The sequence below is a fragment of the Scleropages formosus genome, chromosome 18 (assembly GCF_900964775.1).
Source record: "Scleropages formosus chromosome 18, fSclFor1.1, whole genome shotgun sequence".
NCBI classification, from domain to species: domain Eukaryota; kingdom Metazoa; phylum Chordata; class Actinopteri; order Osteoglossiformes; family Osteoglossidae; genus Scleropages; species Scleropages formosus.
In genome coordinates this window covers 25,137,432-25,156,723 of record NC_041823.1, presented here as the reverse complement: position 1 = coordinate 25,156,723, position 19,292 = coordinate 25,137,432, and the positions used below count along the sequence as shown (strand labels likewise).

At 41.5% G+C, this 19,292-nt stretch overlaps 1 protein-coding gene across 1 annotated transcript in view; it reads left to right on the top strand.

The window, feature by feature from the left end:
- Window positions 1–9,193: 9,193 nt before the first annotated feature.
- Window positions 9,194–19,292, top strand: part of myom3 (myomesin 3) — a 60,474-nt gene continuing 50,375 nt past the window's right edge. Inside the window, exons 1-2 of the mRNA XM_018726908.1 lie at window positions 9,194–9,300; window positions 15,784–15,888. Coding sequence (XP_018582424.1) covers window positions 9,194–9,300; window positions 15,784–15,888 — 212 coding nt within the window. The remainder of the gene's footprint in view (window positions 9,301–15,783; window positions 15,889–19,292) is intronic.

The window sequence follows — 19,292 nt, the reverse complement described above, 5'->3', positions numbered from 1 at the left end:
GATGAGACCAAGATAAATTTGTTTGGCTCAGAGGGGTCCAGCATGTTTGGCGTGAACCTGGCCAGGACTACCACAGTCCCGACAGTGAAGCACGGAGGTGGGAGTGTCATGATATGGGGCTGCATGAGTGCAAAAGGTGTTGGGGAGATGACATTTATAGACGGCACCATGAATGCCTCTAGATATCCCAAAATACTGGCTGACAAGATGGCTTCCAGTCTCCAGAAGCTTGGCAGAAGAGGAACATTACAGCATGATAACAATCCAAAGCACACTGCCAAAATCACGGAAGAGTTTCTATAGAAGATAAAAGTGAAAACTATGACCTGGCTAAATATGTAGCACGACATGAATCCAATAGAACGCCTTCAGGGTATTTTAAGAGAAAGGTAGACAAACACAACCCCTCCAGCAAAGAGTAGCTGAAAAAATTGTCTCTGAAGAATGGCAGAACACACACTGGCTAAACCACTTGCCCTGAGTAGGGTTGCAGCAAACCAGAGCCTAACCCAGCAACACAGGGCATAAGGCTAAGAGGGAAGGGGACACACCCAGGATAGGACAGAAGTCCATTGCAAGGCACCCCAAGCAAGACTGGAACCCCAGACCCACCAGAGAGGAGGATCTGGCAAAACTCACTGTGCCACTGCACTCCTGAATGGCAGAATGTCTCTCCAGAAATTTGTGCAACACTGGTATCCTCCATGCCGAGGATGACTGAGTCTGTCATCAAAAATAAAGGTAGACATGGAAAATAAAAGATTTGAATCTCAGTAATGAAAGGTGTACCGACTTTTATTGCATTTAGTTCCTATTGTGGGGCCAACATTTTTAATATAGTGAATCTAAACTTTTAGTTTTTACTTTTACATAAGAGCAAATACCCTACTGTTCAACTTAGAAGTAATGCAATTACTGTAAAGTGATACAATTTTTAATCATTTGACATTTAAGTGATATTGCACAGGGGTGTACTCGCTTGTGTTGTATACTGTAAGGGAAGTTCTCTTCATTAAATACTCCATTGTACTGTATGGTTGTCTATCTGTGTGCATTCAAATCTTCTTTCATAGCTATTATACAAACATGTGTTTCAGGTGGATTGGTAACTATGAATTGCCCATAATATGTGTGTGTGTGTGTGTGTGTGTGTGTGTGTGTGTGTGTTACATTGTTCTGCTACTGACACCAACACTGACATATAAACCTTAATGGACACACAACAATAAACCTGGCAAATAGACGGATGAGAAAAATAAGAAGTTTGGCGTCATAGCCGAAAAGGAAGAAAGATTAGCCTGGGAGGCTTCATCTGGTTATTCATTGTCCAGACAGAAAACAGCATTCATTTTATACACATGTGAATTATTTACTAACTGGATTTCCAGCTAGCATTTCATTTTTGCCTTCAAACGTCAAGTGATGTGATTTTCTTTTCTAAAAAGGGCTTTTAATAATGACAATATTAACCCATTCATGTCTACTGATCAATAATGAACTGATTAATGACAGACAAGGAAAGCTTTTGACTACAGTTTGCGGAGAGGAGCATTATCAAGGACAGGAGCTTAGTGCTACCTAGCACAGTAATTCAGTGCAATATAACAGATGCCATGACAAATGAAAATTACCAGAATAATACAGTATGGGTTTTGCTCATTTGTCATCATTTTGCGAGGAGGAATCGTTTACAGCTTGAACAATAAAGAGGTAATTGATATCCGGAGTGGAGGTGCTAACGTAGGTGCACAACACCTGGTTGCGAGGTTACTCTGTTGCTGCTTTTATTCCGAGGAGTACCGTGAACTTCTAAGAACTTGTGGTTTTGTTACAAAATATTTTACAGGCTTAGATTCAGGTTAACCAAGAATGTGTGCATGACTGTATATCACTCTCTGTTGTTTCCTCTAGCTCTCCATCAATAGCGACTGAAATAAGTTCATTTTGCTATATTTTCTTTTATAGTGAGCATGGCCTTTGGACATATGAAAGCTTTTATGACATGCATAAAGTTGCTGGAAAGCAAGGATCGAGTGAACAAGAGTGGGAAGAACTGGATGGGTTTTGCAAAAGTTATTTATTTATTTATTTAAGGGAAGCTCTTATTCAAAGCCACAGCCTTCAAGCATGAGAGAATGATAAAATGCACAAGAGCAAAAAACGCAAGATCCTCTGGAACAACCCCAGAACATCCTGAGCTGGAGCTGCCTGTTTCCCACTGTGGCTGTCTATTCCCTCTCTATCTTACTATTACACTGTGGTGTTACTCCAGTGCATTGTAAACAGTATTGTAAGTAACTTAACGCTCTAAGTTGCTTTGGAAAAAAGCATCCCCCGAAATGAATAAGTATAATGTAAATATCTGTTTATGTATGTATGAGTGATCCTTTGTAAGTAGTGTATCTAGCAGTGTACGTCACCTTGGTGAATAAGGTTTGTGGACTGATAACACTTCACAGAGTTTATTGGAAGTCACTTTGAAGAAAAGTGTCTGAAAAATATACACACACACACACACACACACACACACACTTTCTGAACTGCTTGTCCCATACAGGGTCGCAGGGAACCGGAGCCTAACCCGGCAACTCAGGGCGTAAGGCTGGAGGGGGAGGGGACACACCCAGGATGGGACGCCAGTCTGTCGCAAGGCACCCCAAGTGGGACTCAAACCCCAGACCCACCAGAGAGCAGGACCCAGTCCAACCCACTGCGCCACCATGCCCCCGCGCCCCCATCTGCAAAATAAATAAATGTAAATGTGTACATGGAAGTAGGCAGGGACACAGAGAGAGAGAGAAAGAAAGGCAATCTGTCTCTGTGCAAGTCCTCTACCAATATCCCTTTACACTACTTCGCAGTACTCCAGGGGCCAAGGTGAATTCTGAGTTAAGTCCAGGAGCTTTAAGCTAATGACCAGTGTGAGATAAACACACATTGATCTCTTAGTGAGCCACACTTGCTCTTTCCTTTCACCTTCCCACTAAAAGTGAGTAAAGGAGGCCGGTGGAAATCTTTGACCATTTGGCTTCAAGGAGCATAGGCTGAATTTTAACTGTTTGCTTTGGTCGCCCATGATCTCTAATGAAGACTGACCACTGAGAAACATCTTCTTGTCAAAACAGTCCAGAAGGCATCTATCCCTTTTCTGAGGAACTTATTAATTACTGTCTGAAGATGTTTGTCTCTGACTGTGGAAAAAGAGTTTGTTCCTGTAAAAAAAATAAATAAAATAAAAAAACGAGGTGCTCAAAACTCGTAACTTTACCGTATTATTTTTTAAGGTGAAGGAAAGTGGTAGAGGAAAAGCTCAATAGAAATTATTTCTATTTTTCTATAAAAGCACATGGACTAAAACCTTCTATATTTAAACTGTGAGAAACCAACCTTGTTTTATATACACATGAACAGATGTGAAGGACAAAGAAGCAGATTTTTCCTCACACACAGTTTGGAACAATGTTGATTTGAATAACTACTTCTACCCATCACTGCTATAAATTAAGGGCAGGAATTCATGCAGAATGAAAACAAGAACTCATTTGGAGCAATTAAAATCCTGTCTTTAAGGCACTGAGGGCTTTGAAGGAACTGAAGGAGCCAATCAATTTCACTCATTTTTATCATGCAGAGTTCACCCTGCTGCAGTTGGGAGATATCGTTTCAGAATTATAACTTTCTCCTGCCCATTTCATTCCTGATTAACACTGGCAATCCAGCTCATTCCATTGAAACGTCTGTGCTCGTATTGCTAATGAACCCGTGCTCCAATGCCAATCTCTGATTACAAAGAGAGGGGATCCTTTGCAGAATTAAGCAATTGGGTGATAGCAGTGCAACTGTTTCCAGAAAATCTGACAAATCAATCAGAAAATTAGAAAATCACTGAGGTCCTTTTACACACCCACTGGTTGTCTCTGAGGCAGGATGTTAGAAGTGACTTACCTGCGACTTCAGTGAGCTTCAGCCCCTGATGACATGAGCTCTGCATCCTACCCGGCAACATTCATTCATTCATTCATTCATTCATTCAAAAAGAGGATAATTACAGCATTCTGTTACTTACAACAATGTGATTTTCTGTTTCCTTGTATTTATTATTTTGAATATTTAAGTTAAGGTTTGAATAAAATCGTGTGTGAACCCAGACCTTCATTATGAGGACCCCCTCCCTCCACCACAATTTGTTTTGTTCAGGTCAGCATTCTAATTTAGCTATACTGGCTGTTCACTGAATAGTAACAGTGCTTTAACATGATATTCATTTAGTAGATGCTTTTCTCCAAAGCGGCATACATCTCGTAGAAAATAGAATGTGTGGATTACATTAGCAGGAACAGAAACTTAGATGCAAATGTGTGACTCTTAAGTGCAGTTAGTTTGTTTCTTTCCACCATTTACACCAATGTTCATCACATGAGGAGCTGCATAAAACTTTATCAGAATATCCACGATTCAAAATCCCCTTCCTAGTAATTTTTTTCTTTGAGATATAGAAAAACATTTACATTACATCAGAGGAGTAGCTTTCTAAAGGTTTATCCGGGCATGATCTTAAAGTAACAAAAAATTCTTTCATTTGCTCATGCAAAGGGATGTTTTATTGTAATAAAACATTAAAATCTTGATTTAGACTTTTTGAAATTTCCTAGTTAGTTTTTCAATATATATTCTTCAATTTATCGTCACTGCTTAAGTACATATAAAATACATGTGAATAAAATTTGAATATAGTGTTCATTTGTTATGTATGTACCCCTCAACAGTCAACACGAATTTTTACCTTAATTAATTTGGACTCTATGTGTAACACATTTTGATTAAAAATACCATAGAATCTGCTTGCAGTACAATATGAGATTTAGATGAGTACTTTCTGCCACGCCCGCGTCATCAGCATAATCGGATACATCTGAGGCTCGACAGCTTAAAAGGCAGAAGCGAACGATGAGGGTCACGAAACATTGTTCGCCGATCACTCACTCAGAGTCAGCCTACTCTGCCGCCTTGTACCCTGCCGCCTTGCACCCTGCGGCCTTGTACCCTGCGCCCGTTTCCTGAAACCGCTCACTCGTGTTCTGACCCACTGCCTGTTCTCCCGACTCCGACACTGGATTTCCTGGTTTAGCTCATTTGCAGTCCGAAGACCTTGCTTGTACCTGACTTCGATTCCTGTCTGAATAAATCCTTGTGCACTCTGCACTTGAGTCCGCCCCTTCCTTCCGGGACGAAAACCATGACACTTTCAAAATTCGTAGCAGAAAATCCTCTGAGAAACAAATCAAGTGACTACTATATGAGTTACTAAGTCCAGTTCTTTAAACTTTAACATATTTAATGTCACAATCATGCAGTGATATAATTTTCTGTGGGTTGCAAATACCAAAATAACATCGGAACCTCAGCAACTGCTTGCAAAGAATAACTTTCCCAGAATGAAGCAGGTTATATATGAGTATGATTCTGATTATGACGCCCCCACCTTCTTTCCAAGAGTTTGATTTTGATTTTGACCCCCTGAAGTTTGCAGAGTCTCCAGTTTAACTGCTTTTAGAGTAAAATGATCATTAAGATAAACATGTCAATAAGTAATATCACAATGTACCAAAATTGCAACAGGCAACATTTATGAACCAATTACTATGTGAAAAAGCAAGACAGTAGCAAAACAATATAATGAGTTGCTGGTCACTGAGATGCAAATGAATGCCTGCCCATGGTGTGACATTTTGCTAACAGGTACCATAGTGATTAACGTCACAGACAAAGATTGAGAAGACGTGTCTTTGGTGGGGCTCTAACAGAATAGCTTTGAACAATATTCTTACCCTGAATGACTCAGTAAAACACTCAGCTGTAACAAGGGCTAGAGGTTGTCTTATTGGATCAGTTTCTTCCAAGAAGCAGAGTAAAAAAAGAAACTATGGACTTTTTTCACCTCTCATTATATGGCTTATATCTCCATCAGTACTACTTGAGGTTACCTGGGTAATGCCATGATCACTGCAATGAAAGTTGCTGCAGCTTTTAAATTGTTTGCACTTGTTTTCAGCATGTTTGGGAATGGAGAGAAACATTCAGTGGTTTGACACAAATTAAGAGACACAAACTGAAACGCAGCAGGGTGGAATGGGGGAGGCTATCCTTTTTGTTTCTCGCTGCAGGCTGCCCTGTTATTCTTAGTCTGGTGTCGGGGGTGACACATGAGAACATGACCATACTCTCAGTTCCACTGCATTGTCTGCCCCACCCTGGGCCACTGGTATTCCAAAGGCAGGTGTGGACAGTAAAGGCTTATTTATAACCCCTATCCCCACCCCACTGGGCAATGAAGCGGCCTTCAGACAAAATGCCTATTTACCAGCACCAGCAATCCACAAGGCACGCTACCCATGGGTTCTGTCTCCAATGAGGCAAAACAACTTGCTGTAACCAATCAACAGGCCGGAGGATGCGAAACACAGCGGTGAGAGAGAGTGGACTGGGCCTGGGTGAAGGATGTTATTGCAAGACTCATCCACTACTAAAAGCCTCCTGTGGCTCCCTCAGGAACTATTCCCTTGTCTGAATTTAAATATCCAATTTATTTTATACGTTTATTTTGGAGCCCTTGCACAGATTTTGTCGCCTAAATAGTGCCTGGTGCTAACACGCGTCAGTACCACAGACTGTCTGCAAATGACCTCTCCCCTGTCTCACTCTTTCCCTCCACTTTTTCATTACAGGGGTCTGTCACAGTGAAACCTAATACAACAACGGAATGGCAGTAGTGGTGTGAGCTCTGTTCTCTAACAGTTCCCAGGCTCAGGTCAGCACTCCTGCTCCTCAGCCCAGCCCATTGCGGCTCAATACAGCCTGAAACCCCAAAGAATCTCAGAGTCACTTGAAAGGAACTGGATTTGCACTGTGAATCTCTACAGAGAAAAAAATGAATTGGAAATGTCCTTGCATCTTGACTGCAAGTCTTACCACATGTTCTTAAGTTTTTTCTGCATCAATTAAAGGACAGAAAGAAAAGAGAAAATTGTGCAGTGTGTGTCTAATATCTACATTAACTACATATCCTGACTTGAGTTTTGTGTGGACTTTTTTGTTGGAATAATTTTATTATCTTGCAATCCCTTTCAGATTTTTTCAGGTAGAAACTAGAAAGGACCTCCAAGACCCCTTACTCTGCCTATGATTCATACATAGGACTTTCTCTGAAGCATTCAGTTCAGTCAGACCTTGCCATGACACTGTCTGTCTGTGTTGCCTGTAAATTGGTCGGAGTAGTTTGCATTGGTTGTATGAGGCAAGATGATGGGGTGGGGTTTTGTTGTCTATATTTACTACCTTTGGATGGAGGGTGCATGTTGTGCACCACATTCTTCTTATGAAGGTCACATCACACTGGAAAAGAGGAGTGGAGAGAGAGACAAAGAGAGAGAGCTGCGTCTTCTATGTTTGATTTCAGAAGGTTCTTGCCCTTGTGGGCTTCTAAAGTCTCCTTCCACCAAGGCGGCAAGTGAGTACACATTTTATTAGTTCTGTTCCTCTGTGCATTCAGTGTGATAGGGTTTCTGGGCTTGGGATATGTTCAGTCTGCTCAGACCAAATGCTTCTTTGCTTGGCTGCTGGGTTTCTGCCCTCAGATTGATTGAATAACTTTTATTCTGGATGAAATGAAAGCAAATGTCCCTTCTATTGCTACCACTACAACCATCACTACTTATTCTTAAGCATCAAAGTGTCACATTTATTGCATCGCACATTAAGCTATTTCAAGCTCTATGGACTGGGATTATTTAGTCATTGCTCCAACAGGTCGAGCAACACAGCTCACAGCTGCTGAATCCCTTCCAGCACTCAAGAAAGGTCTCAAAATGGAATTTTCAAACCCACTTCTCTCCGGATCTCCTAACAGTTCCAAAAATTTTGCATTGCACCATCTTTCATGATGACCTTTGCATTTCTTATGAGACTTCATTTTATATGTAGCTACTCGTGCAATATGTACCAGGAAAATGATGTATTTGGAAAAACTGACTGCGCTTTGACAATTGTTGCATCTGAAGCTCTTCATGTGTTATAAAATACATTTTTATTTACTCTTTGTTGTTTTTATGCATGTAAAAAAGATAGCTAATTGTGCAGATTTAAGTAAACAAAAGATTGGTGAGAACTGCTTTTTCTATATACAGTTCACAAGCTATAGGGTCACGTATGTTTTAACTAGACAGAATGTGCCATGTCTCTAGTTAGGAAGGATTTTCCATATTCCACTGTATACATTTTACCGGGTCTTGATGAATTTCATGGACTGTTCCCTTCAGTCCCCTGTACTCCAGGTAGGGGGATGGAAAGTCTTAGAGGCACAGAGCACAGAATCCTTTTATTTCCATGGTGGATAAATAGTTTTAAAACCCGCATAACCTTCGTGTAACATTAATTCATTGCTATGAACTAGCAAAGGTATTGTTGGGACTCTAACCATTAAAAGATCAAATTGGTTGTAGGCTTGGTGGCTAAGATATTAAAACTTGTATATATGTAGACTTAATAATCATGGAAAAGATTAGTACAGCTACATAATAACATTGCCTAGTTGCATTCAGTTGTTGCATTTAGGATTATCCAAGTAATAGAAATGGGATGGTGGTGATTCCTATATTACAGGCTTGAGCTGATTCATTGTTGCAGTCTCTGTTATCCAGCATAAGACTCTTTCTTGCAGTGGTGTAAATCCAAGGGCCTCACTTCCTTTTTATGGTACTAAGGGCATACTCTGTTTCTTCTTACAGAAGCTCTGCTGGAGAAGTTCAAAAACTGCTTGATGTTTAGCAAGCCTTTTATAAATTACAGGCCAGAAGTTTACATACAAAACTGTCATATAAAGTACAAATGACTTGTGATAGATATACTCTAGGTTGAAATCTTTCAGTTCCATACAGGTGTTTTTACAATTGTTAGGGTTAAGTTGCATCATTTAAATTAAAACAATTTCACCAGGGACAACAAATTCAAAATACAGAGAACACTAATAAACTGTCCAAGAACATGAGTGGGATATATAGATGAATGATGAATGAACATGATACCATTACCTTTCCTTGAATAAAATGCCCTCTGCAGGTATGAGTATGAGGAGATGACTGTACACGCATCATCTTCTGCAGGTGCACCAAGAGCAGCCTAAGGTCCCGGCTTCACCATGGCAACTAAAACAGTTACAATTCATTGCCAGGAAGAGCAAGCACACCAGATGTCCCACAGTATGGCGATGTCTTCACAGATCAGGAAAAAGGCATTTAAATCCAGGTATGCAAACTGAGGGACTTTTCAGCTCCACGGCTCAAACGTTTTCATTTCTATGGCACTTATACTGCTGTTGTCATGCGTTGAGATTCTAAACAATATCATATTGTAAAATATAGCATTTGAGACTTTTGCCAGCTGCCAATCAGGATTGTTTAATTCCAACTTCCCTACATTCACACACACACACATTTTCAGAACCGCTTGTCCCATACGGGGTCGCAGGGAACCGGAGCCTACCCGGTGACACAGGGCGTAAGGCCGGAGGGGGAGGGGACATACCCAGGACGGGACGCCAGTCCATCGCAAGGCACCCCAAGTGGGACTCGAACCCCAGACCCACTGGAAAGCAGGACTGTGGTCCAACCCACTGCGCCACTGCGCCACTGCACCCCCTCTCCCTACATTCAGTTGATGGCATAATTAGTTTATGTTATTGCCTTAAATTAGATTTTTCTAAAAATGATACTAAGAACTTTAAGCTTTGTTGCAGAAGGCCAAAGTATCTACTCCTTCTGTGAATCTGTGTTGTTGTGCTACTTTTTGCTCAGTTCAGAGGAGGTTGCATGCCTTTTAAGGTAGCGTTACTTTATTTGTCTCAGGTTGATATGTGAGCATTTCCAATGAAGGTCACCGAGTCATCAGCAGTTATTCTTAGCTCACAAAGACATGGGTGGTGTTGCAGCCGGTGACGCGAGTACCCAGGGGTCCCCTGCACTAGCGCTGAAGGGCAAACTGAGGGCCGCTGATTTGAGAGAGAGTGAGAGAGAGGGCATCGCAAAAGCTTTTACTGAGACAAGCAGCCAACTACTGTCAGCCTAAAAAACAGGTCTCTGAGCGTTGATTTACTACAGCTCTCTGCTTCTGGTGACACAAATGGCGCAAATATGAGCTCTAGCCACTGGCAAAAGCCACCCATTAAATCACAGTGGTGCATCTCAAACTGCTTCAGCAGAAGGAAGCAATAACTTTGCCTTTTCTTTTTATGATGGCAGTGTGGCTCATTGAGGAGCCAAAGGGATTGCAAGAGAAAGCACTGAAAAACTGAAACAACTAATTTAGGCAAAGCAAGAACAGTCTCTATTGTAGGTAATGTCTCTGTTTTCTGCTTCCTGATTTAGTGACTTCCCTTTTTTGGAGCAGCTGGGAATTTCCCCTTTTCAATAACAAATCCAGACTTCTGCCTTTCTTTTGTTCGTTTAGTGTCGAATAATTTGAAATTCTTTCAGCACACAGCTCCAAAAGACACTTACAGGGGTTTTGTTTGTACAATATTGTCCTGCACAACTGCATATGCACTGAGATAACTCAGGTTTAGAGCCTTGCGCTTGGGTATTACAGCAGGTAAAGGCATCCCCGGAATTTAAATCTGCAAACTTTTTGGCCTTAAGTTTTGTTCTTCAATGACCTCTTTGTGTTCTGCCCCTTCATTCCATTAAAGTGCACTTAAGAAGCTATCAGTTTCACATGATATGTTTAGCATGATTTAGATTCTCACACACACACACACACACACACACACACACACACATTTTCAGAACCGCTTGTCCCAGAAGGGGTCACGGGGGAACCGGAGCCTACCCGGCAACACAGGGCGTAAGGCCAGAGGGGGAGGGGACACACCCAGGACAGGACGCCAGTCCGCCGCAAGGCACCCCAAGCAGGACTCGAACCCCAGACCCACCAGAGAGCAGGACCCAGTCCAACCCACTGCGCCACCACGCCCCCCGATTTAGATAAATTTAAATTAGGGTTACACTTTAGGGCTCATAAATCACACACACACACACACACACACACACATTTTCAGAACCGCTTGTCCCTGACGGGGTCACGGGGAACCGGAGCCTACCCGGCAACACAGGGCGTAAGGCCGGAGGGGGAGGGGACACACCCAGGACGGGACGCCAGTCCGCCGCAAAGCACCCCAAGCGGGACTTGAACCCCAGACCCACCGGAGAGCAGGACTGCGGTCCAACCCACTGCGCAACTGCACCCCCTTGCTCATAAATCAATAAAACTTAAATAACTCCATTTATCTAAAAAATGATAGGGTACATTTCAAAGCAAAGCAACATATGGACAGGCTGATGTCAGCATGATTTTATTATGTCAGCAGGCAGCTTCAACCAAAACTGCTCAATTAACCGCATGTTTTCTAATTGTGCAAAAAATGCTTTTTAAACCAGGCAAACACATGTCAATAATTTAACTGCCCATATAGGTGCTGATCCTAAGTGCTTCAACTTTACAATGACACCCAATCTGCTTGCTTTTCTTTAATCATGTGAACTGTAGATTTGCAGGTCTTTGTCAGTACCCAAAGACACATTTGGGTGGCTAGGCAGGTCAATATGAGTGGTCATCTGGATCTAAACCACTGAGCTCCCAGTCACAATCCCTGCTAATCCCACACTGGCATCTGACAAGCATTAAAGTCTTTGTGACGTGTGGTTTTGGGTGCGACACTGGGTCAGTGCCAGATTCACATGGAAAAGCCATATTACTGATTGGCTAGGTCATATTTCCCTGTGCCTAGGACAGCTTTTATGCGCCTTTCTCCTCCCTCCCCCAACCAGAAATGTAAAAGCAAATAATTGTCATTAATATTTTTGTTTGGCATGACAAAAAAGGAACTGGGAGTGGCTGAGGAACCCATGATGAGAGAAGTGGGAAGGAAGGAAGGAAAGATGGAAAGAAGTAATAGGAGCTACAGCAGGAGGTGGTGAAGAAGGCCAAGCGTCGTGTGACAAACAACATGCCATTTATGAAATAAAATAAAACAAAATATGAACCAGGTTGAAATGTCTCAGTGATTATCGTATTTATTTTTTTCTTTATTTGCAGTTGGGAGAAAACAGGTCAACTTCTACCAATATTTGCCATGAGAGATCCACTGTGGAGAATTTCAAACAGACCAACTAAGTAGAAGCTCCGTGGAATGTCTCATAAAAAAGGCTAATTATCCAAAATGGTAGCTCTGGTGCTTTGTGAGCACTTATGCATATTTTAACAAACCCAGCTTGAAGAAAACACAGATAATAACATAAGACCTAGCCTGGTGTTTTTCTCTATTGATAGGCCTACAGCAGAACTGTACAAAAAGTGAGAGTGTACAGAATGACTTAAAAACACCAATAAATGCTTTACAGCTGGATATAGACATTCCTTGCTTAGAACCTCCTTGATGGATATCAGTCTGGGTTTATGATCAGCCACTCCATACAGACTGCGCTCCCCATTAGGTCAGAAGCTTTTTAGTCTCCTTGAACTGCCTCGCTCTCTTCTCTTGTCATTCTTCTGGACATCTCAGCTGCATTCTGCAAAGTCAGCTACTATATCCTCTTAAACCTGTGAAAAGAGCTTTGAATCAAAGAGCTATTACTGAAATGGTTTGAACCCTACCTTTCAGGTAACTCTTACAAAGTTGTGGGGAGCGGTTTCCTTTCTGCCACTCATCCTCTCTTAGCAAATGTTTCATAGGGCTTGGCACCTTGCCCATTACCGTTTTCTGCTTACATTACTACCTCTCAGGCTTCTCTTATCATTGTCATGCACATCAGAGACACTTGTTATCCTTTCCTCCAACTAACACAGACATATGCTCATGCATTGCAGCATGTCTCTCTGATATACTTACTTGGATGACCAAATACCACCTGTAACTCAACATCTTTAAGGCTGAAATCCTCCTCCTCTTCCCTTTTAGTTCTTCCTTCTATCAAGTGATCTTTAACTGCAAAACTCATTCATCTAATTTTCAGCAGTAGTCAAAAGCCTAGAAGAAACAAATGACTCCATTCTTTGCTTCTCACATTACATCACAGCCATGATCCACTCTTGCAGTCATATCCTCTGTAATATTGTAATGGTGCTGATGAGGATTAATGTAAATAGTTGGTGTTAGTGCCTATTTCTGTACATAGGTGTTCTGTTCTGACTGGCTCTTATTTTGCTGATGCTTAGTCTGGTGCGGGGGAATTCTGGGGGTTTTGAGGGATGACCTCCTAACCATTGTGTGGAGCAGGGAGGCGTAGGGTGACCTGGGGGAACTTTCGAGTGTTCAGCAGACTGCCTTGTACTGTCTTTGTCAAGACTGCTATTGAAAAGATATGTATGCAGTCAATAAAGAGCATTTTTCTAGAACCCTATCTCCAGTAGTTCCATGGGGGCATGCTACAATGTGCTAAATCTACCAGTACTTCACATGACTCCTGGTATATATACTCCAGGTTATAGATCACAGATGAATGCAATACTCTACTGTCTTGTCTTCTGGCCTCTGCCATCAATCCTCTCCAGCAATTACAGAATGCTGCTGCATCAGGTGTTTTCAACCTGTCAAAGCAGTTTTATGTGTCTACCCTTCTCATCCCCCTCAGTTGGCTTTCTTTAGCTGCCTGCATCAGCTTCAAGGTTCTGGATAGAGCTTACAAGGCAGTCAGCAGAATGTCACTCCAATACCAATACCTTTAGAACCTAATCTGTCGTAAGACCCTAACAAGAACACTGCACTTCTTCATTGCTTATTTCACCCTTGAGTTCTTCAGAGATGTCTACACTGAACCTCACCACCTGCATCTTTCAATCTACCTGTTTCCCTATGTCTATGTCACATCAAAAGGTTTCTTCTGAAATATGTGTACTGTTTCAATGGCTTTGTCAAACAAAGAAGCTGTGCTTCAATGATTGGTGTATGTCTGTTGTTGATGCACTTTTGTCTACTCTGAGCTGTATTATCATTGAACATCAAGTTTCTTCCAAATACTGTACATAAATGCACCTTTTCATGAGAGCTAATTGGAAACTATTAATACTGTATTTATTCTTCTGTAAAGAGCTGCCTGCAGAACTGCCCAACCCCTATATGAGTGTTCAAAGAAATGACAGCAGAGCATTACCTTGCAGCCATGATTAAAACTGTTGGAGTTGAGCTCTGTGAAGTTTCCACATTAAAAATGAGTCATTTGCATCTATATTGTGAAAGTACTAAGGCAGCTACTGCAGTATTCATCTCAGCCACCCCTCTAAAATTCAGAGTCATTGAGTACAACAAATGCGAAAATGGCTTGTGTACCTGCCTTGAAAAGAACCGTTTCACTTGTGTTGTTTTCACTAATGTTGTTACTGATTAACTGTCGGTTGTCCATGTTCTGATGAAGCAAATTATTCCTTTGTAATCTGTTTGAAATCCCCTGTCTACATGCACTTCTGCAACTAACATAGGCGCATGGTGCAAATCACAGAGTAAGAACTATGTCAAGTGTACTTTCACATGGGGCCTGAGGAAGCTGAGAACACTTTGCCTTTTTTGACCAGTTTGGCTCAATAAAACCCTGCAGAGTCAGCCCATATCCCTTTTACAAAGGGTCCTTGCAGCCAATGTAACATATGATTCTGATTATCTGCACACCCGAAAAGTGTGTTAATATGGGAGACCTAAATGTCAGAGTACAGGCATTTCCTGTATATGCACTATGGGGCTCAGCAGTGCATGCAATGTGGTTTTATCGTTGCATGTGGAAGCAGATGGCATCTCTCCCTTTCTTCAGCAACACTGTTTAATCAAAAGTTCAGCTTTCTGCATTCTCTTAACTGTTGCATCTTTTAAAGAAATGGTGGAGTTGTCCAGTGAAACTCAATATAAGCATGAAATCATTGCCCCTCCATACCTGGTACACATGGCTAGCTCCGTTACTTCACTTATTTCCTGTTTGCACATTGCCTCCACATATGGGGGAGAATAAGATTTATTGAAATGCTAACACTGGTCATTTGAAGTCTGTGTTCTTAGTGGCTTTCATTTAGATAAACTCTCGAAGCAATATATTTACATTTACATTTGTTCATTTAGCTGATGCTTTTCTCCAAAGCAACTTTCAATGTTGAGGTACTTACAACTCTTTACTCATTTATTAACATATAATCAACTTTGGGTGTTGTCACACCATCAGACCTTCTAGATTATTTTGTCAACATGCAAGAGTGAGTTCCTTTGTACATTATCTTTGACATTTCCCAAATATTTGAAGTCATTGTCCTTAGCATTACAAATAACACTTTTTGAATAAAGAAAAAAAATGCTGCAAATGTAGTTAAATTCATTAAGACTGGAGAAAACATGCTAACTGGGGACAATTGATAGCATAGTGGTTGAAGTGACTGTCTTTGGACCCGAAGGTCGCAATTTTGAGCCTTGCCTCCAGCTGTAGTACCCTTACTTACTTACCTTAAAATTGTTCCAGTAAAATTACCCAGCTGTATAAAGGGGTAAATAATTGTAAGTTGCTTTGGCGAAAAGCATCAGCTAAATGAATAAATACAACCGCTACGAAAGTGCTATGTCTGGACAACTGTTACAAATCCATAGGCTAGCTACTTTTGATACACTCCTCTTCTGGAGACTGTGTGTAATTCTATGTATTTTCTTCATCATTTTTACACATTATTTTTACAGGCTAAAAAGATTGTTTTTTTGTTCTGCAGAAATGAAGAAGCATCTTACTCAGAGTTCTATCCCATCATTCCCGGGGACCTGATGTCTGCAAAGGAGCTTCTGGAGATCGGCAGCTTCCCACGACACAGGACATGGTACGTAACAAGAGCTATAGTGGCAAACTTTGACAACACAAATTCCTCAGTTTGAGAGGTTCAGGGAGCGATGCCAGTTAAGAAATCAAAAATTGCAAAATTCTTATTGCCAGACAGGCCCTTCAACCACTGGCACCCCTGTTGTCCAGGTCATATAAGAATGCTGCTGTGCATGGTTCCTTCTATCTTTCCTATTAAAGTGTCACGTGTATCAGTCTCTTCTAGTTCTGCTGCAGATGACAGCTTGTCGGGTAGTGTCAGGATCAAATGTTCCATTTTGCTGTGAGCTTCCAGCCATGTGTAACGTTAAAACACACAGCCGGAATACAGAAATTCAGCAGGCTGGAAAGGTGTGACGTTACAATCACATTGGTACATGAGAAGAAAGAGACATCATACCCAGCAGCAAAGATGAAAGAGCAGTAAAATGAGGTCACACTCTCGCACACAATACAAGAACCGTTGCAGCAGCAGATAATGTAGTAGTTAAGACATTTCAAACTGATCAAGGTACTCATCTTGAATTCATATCTTAAGATTACCCTGTTATATAAATGTGTAAATCATTGTACTGTTGATTGTCTGACTTTCTGAATAATGATCTGAGACGGTAGGTTATTTTGGAAGGGTGGCAGTCTGCTGCTTTTCAAGCCCAGCAGAGACACTGAAAGACAAGATGAGCACCTGTAGGTCTGCTCTCTCTAAACAACAGGCATACACATCCATCAAAGCCAAACCTTTGAACAGAGACATAAATAAACAATTTCCATTGTTTATTCACCTTTTCTGATCCTGATTTTTTCATGTGCCGCAGTGTTGCCTCAGAGCTGCTCGGAGGAACAGATCTTTATTATATTTTACAAGATAATAACAGTCCTGTTGTTATAATTTATTTATGTGACATTATGCAGAGGATTTCGCATAGCTAAGAAACAGCAGCTCCTCCGCTGTATTTGAAACTTAAAACATTATGATCACAATTAATCTTTTCCGATTTATACATGCTGTCATCACCCTCTAACCACCTTTCTTATAAGTGCTCAATGGAATATGGAGGCACTTTAGCTGCCTCTACCAAATTGCACTCCAGGAAAAGGGAAACTTAATTCTTATGTTACTGTGAAACATAGTCTGCAAGAAGTTCTACCAAGATACTATCTGTGATGGGTGTCTGAGAACACCTGAAATCCATCAAGAATCACAGAGGAAAGTCAGGTACCAGCTTATTGCCAGGTATCAGTATGCCATTAGTAAGCCTGGTTAAAGACGGTTGAGAGGAAACTGAATATGAAGTTTTGGTGGCCCCTCATTTGCTAACTATTGTAATCAACAGATGGTCAACCAACAGGTTTCCTGATAGGGCAAAAACCATCCCTAATAGTATGTCTAATGTGAGAATATTTCAGCAGTAAAAAGACATTTGTTCTGACTGACAATAAAAGACAGAGATTTGAGATGTGATGTGTATCTGTGCTGTGGCACATAAATAGTTCAATGCCCAGGAGCCCCAAGTAAGACGTAGCACCTGGTTGAAGGGATAATGAGAGATTTTTTATTCAGCAGTGAGCAAGAAGTAGGTGAAGACATTTCAACAGATTGCATCACATTATAGAATAAGGAAATTGTTTATTGTGGGGCACCTTCCGCTGACTGCAATAATGCATCTCTGTAAGGAATATTATAGAGCATATTTATTAATTAATTAATTTATTTATTTATTTAATTTTAGATGAACAGGCAAATATTGGATAGTCAGATTATCTACATATTATCTATATCATATTATTATTATCTACATTATATTGTTATTTTGTTCAGCTGTGCAGCTACTGAAACAATTTTCTCCATCTTACAACAAGGGCCTACAGGGGGGCAGCAAGGCATTTAGTCCAAGCCTCATCATTTAAGGGGCCTCTCCTCAGCTAAGGGTGCAGTATAGCATCATATACTTCTGCCAGTGCCTACAGTTAAATGAAATTACACTTCAGCACATTCAACAATTAATGAGTTTTGTTCTCTTATTTAGTAGGGGGTGTGGTGGTGCAGTGGGTTGGATCGGGTCCTGCTCTCTGGTGGGTCTGGGGTTCGAGTCCCGTTTGGGGTGCCTTGCGGTGGACTGGCGCCCCGTCCTGGGTGTGTCCCCTTCCCCTCCAGCCTTACGTCTTGTGTTGTTGGGTAGGCTCCGGTTCCCCGTGACCCCTGTATGGGACAAGCAGTTCTGAAAATGTGTGTTCTCTTCTTTACATTTATTCATTTAGCTGACACTTTTCTCCAAAGCAACTTACAATGTTAAGGTCACAATCATTACATGCTTACAATCATTTACCCAGCTTAGTAATTTAGGGTAAGTACCTTCCTTAAGATCAGACCTACAACCTTCACATCCAAAGACAGTAGCTCTAACCATTGTACTACCAGCTGCTCCTTAACTTACTTGACACATGTCTCCAAAGCAACTTACAATGTTACTCTACCTACAATTATTCACCCATTTATACAGCTGGATAATTTTACTGGAGCTATTTAGGGCAAGTACCTTACTCAAGGGTATTACAGCCACAGGGGGGATTGAACCTGCAACCTTTGGGTCCAAGGGCAGTAGCACCAACCACTATGCAACCAGCTCTCCATACATCATCTTTACACTGACATGTGTTTTACTCCTCTTCCCAAAGAAAGAAGGCCCAGGTGCAGCAGGGCTTTTTTGGACCTGGTGCCTTTCAGTCAAAAGTCAATTACTGTACATATTTTATAGTACTTTTTAACATATTGATGTACGTTGGGAGGCATAGTGGTGCAGCGGGTTCAGCTGGTGCCTGCTGTGTGGGGGGTCTGGGGTCTGAGCCCTGCTTGGGGTGCCTTGTGGCAGGCTGGCGTCCCGTCCTGGGTGTGTCCCCTCCTCCTTCGGCCTTGTGCCCTGCATTACCGGATTTGGCTCTAGCTTGTCGCGACTCCGCTTGGGACAAGTGGTTGTTGATGTTGGCTGGATGTATATTAAGGTTTCAGCTAATGTTATCCCTTATAATGCTGTTGATTTGTCACTCAGTTTTCTATTGTTACGTGGAAGCTGAATGATAATGACAAATTGAAGGTTCCATGACCAGACAAAATTTGCCCATCAGACCAGCCCTCAGAGGTGTGAGTGGTCTCATGTTTGACAGCACTGCCTGCTGACTCCACTCAACAGACTTCAGTCATTGCTACAGTACAGACTTACCTTTTCACAGGTAATTTTGATATTAATGAAGCCATTCCCCCTGCGGAAAAGATTCTGCATTTGTAAAAAAAAAAAAAACACTGCCTGGTTGTTGTTCGCAATTCTCCCACCAATATCACAGAGGAGGCATCAAGCAGGCATGGAGGTAGAAGGGCAGGTCAACATGGAGGAGCCAGGACACTCTGAT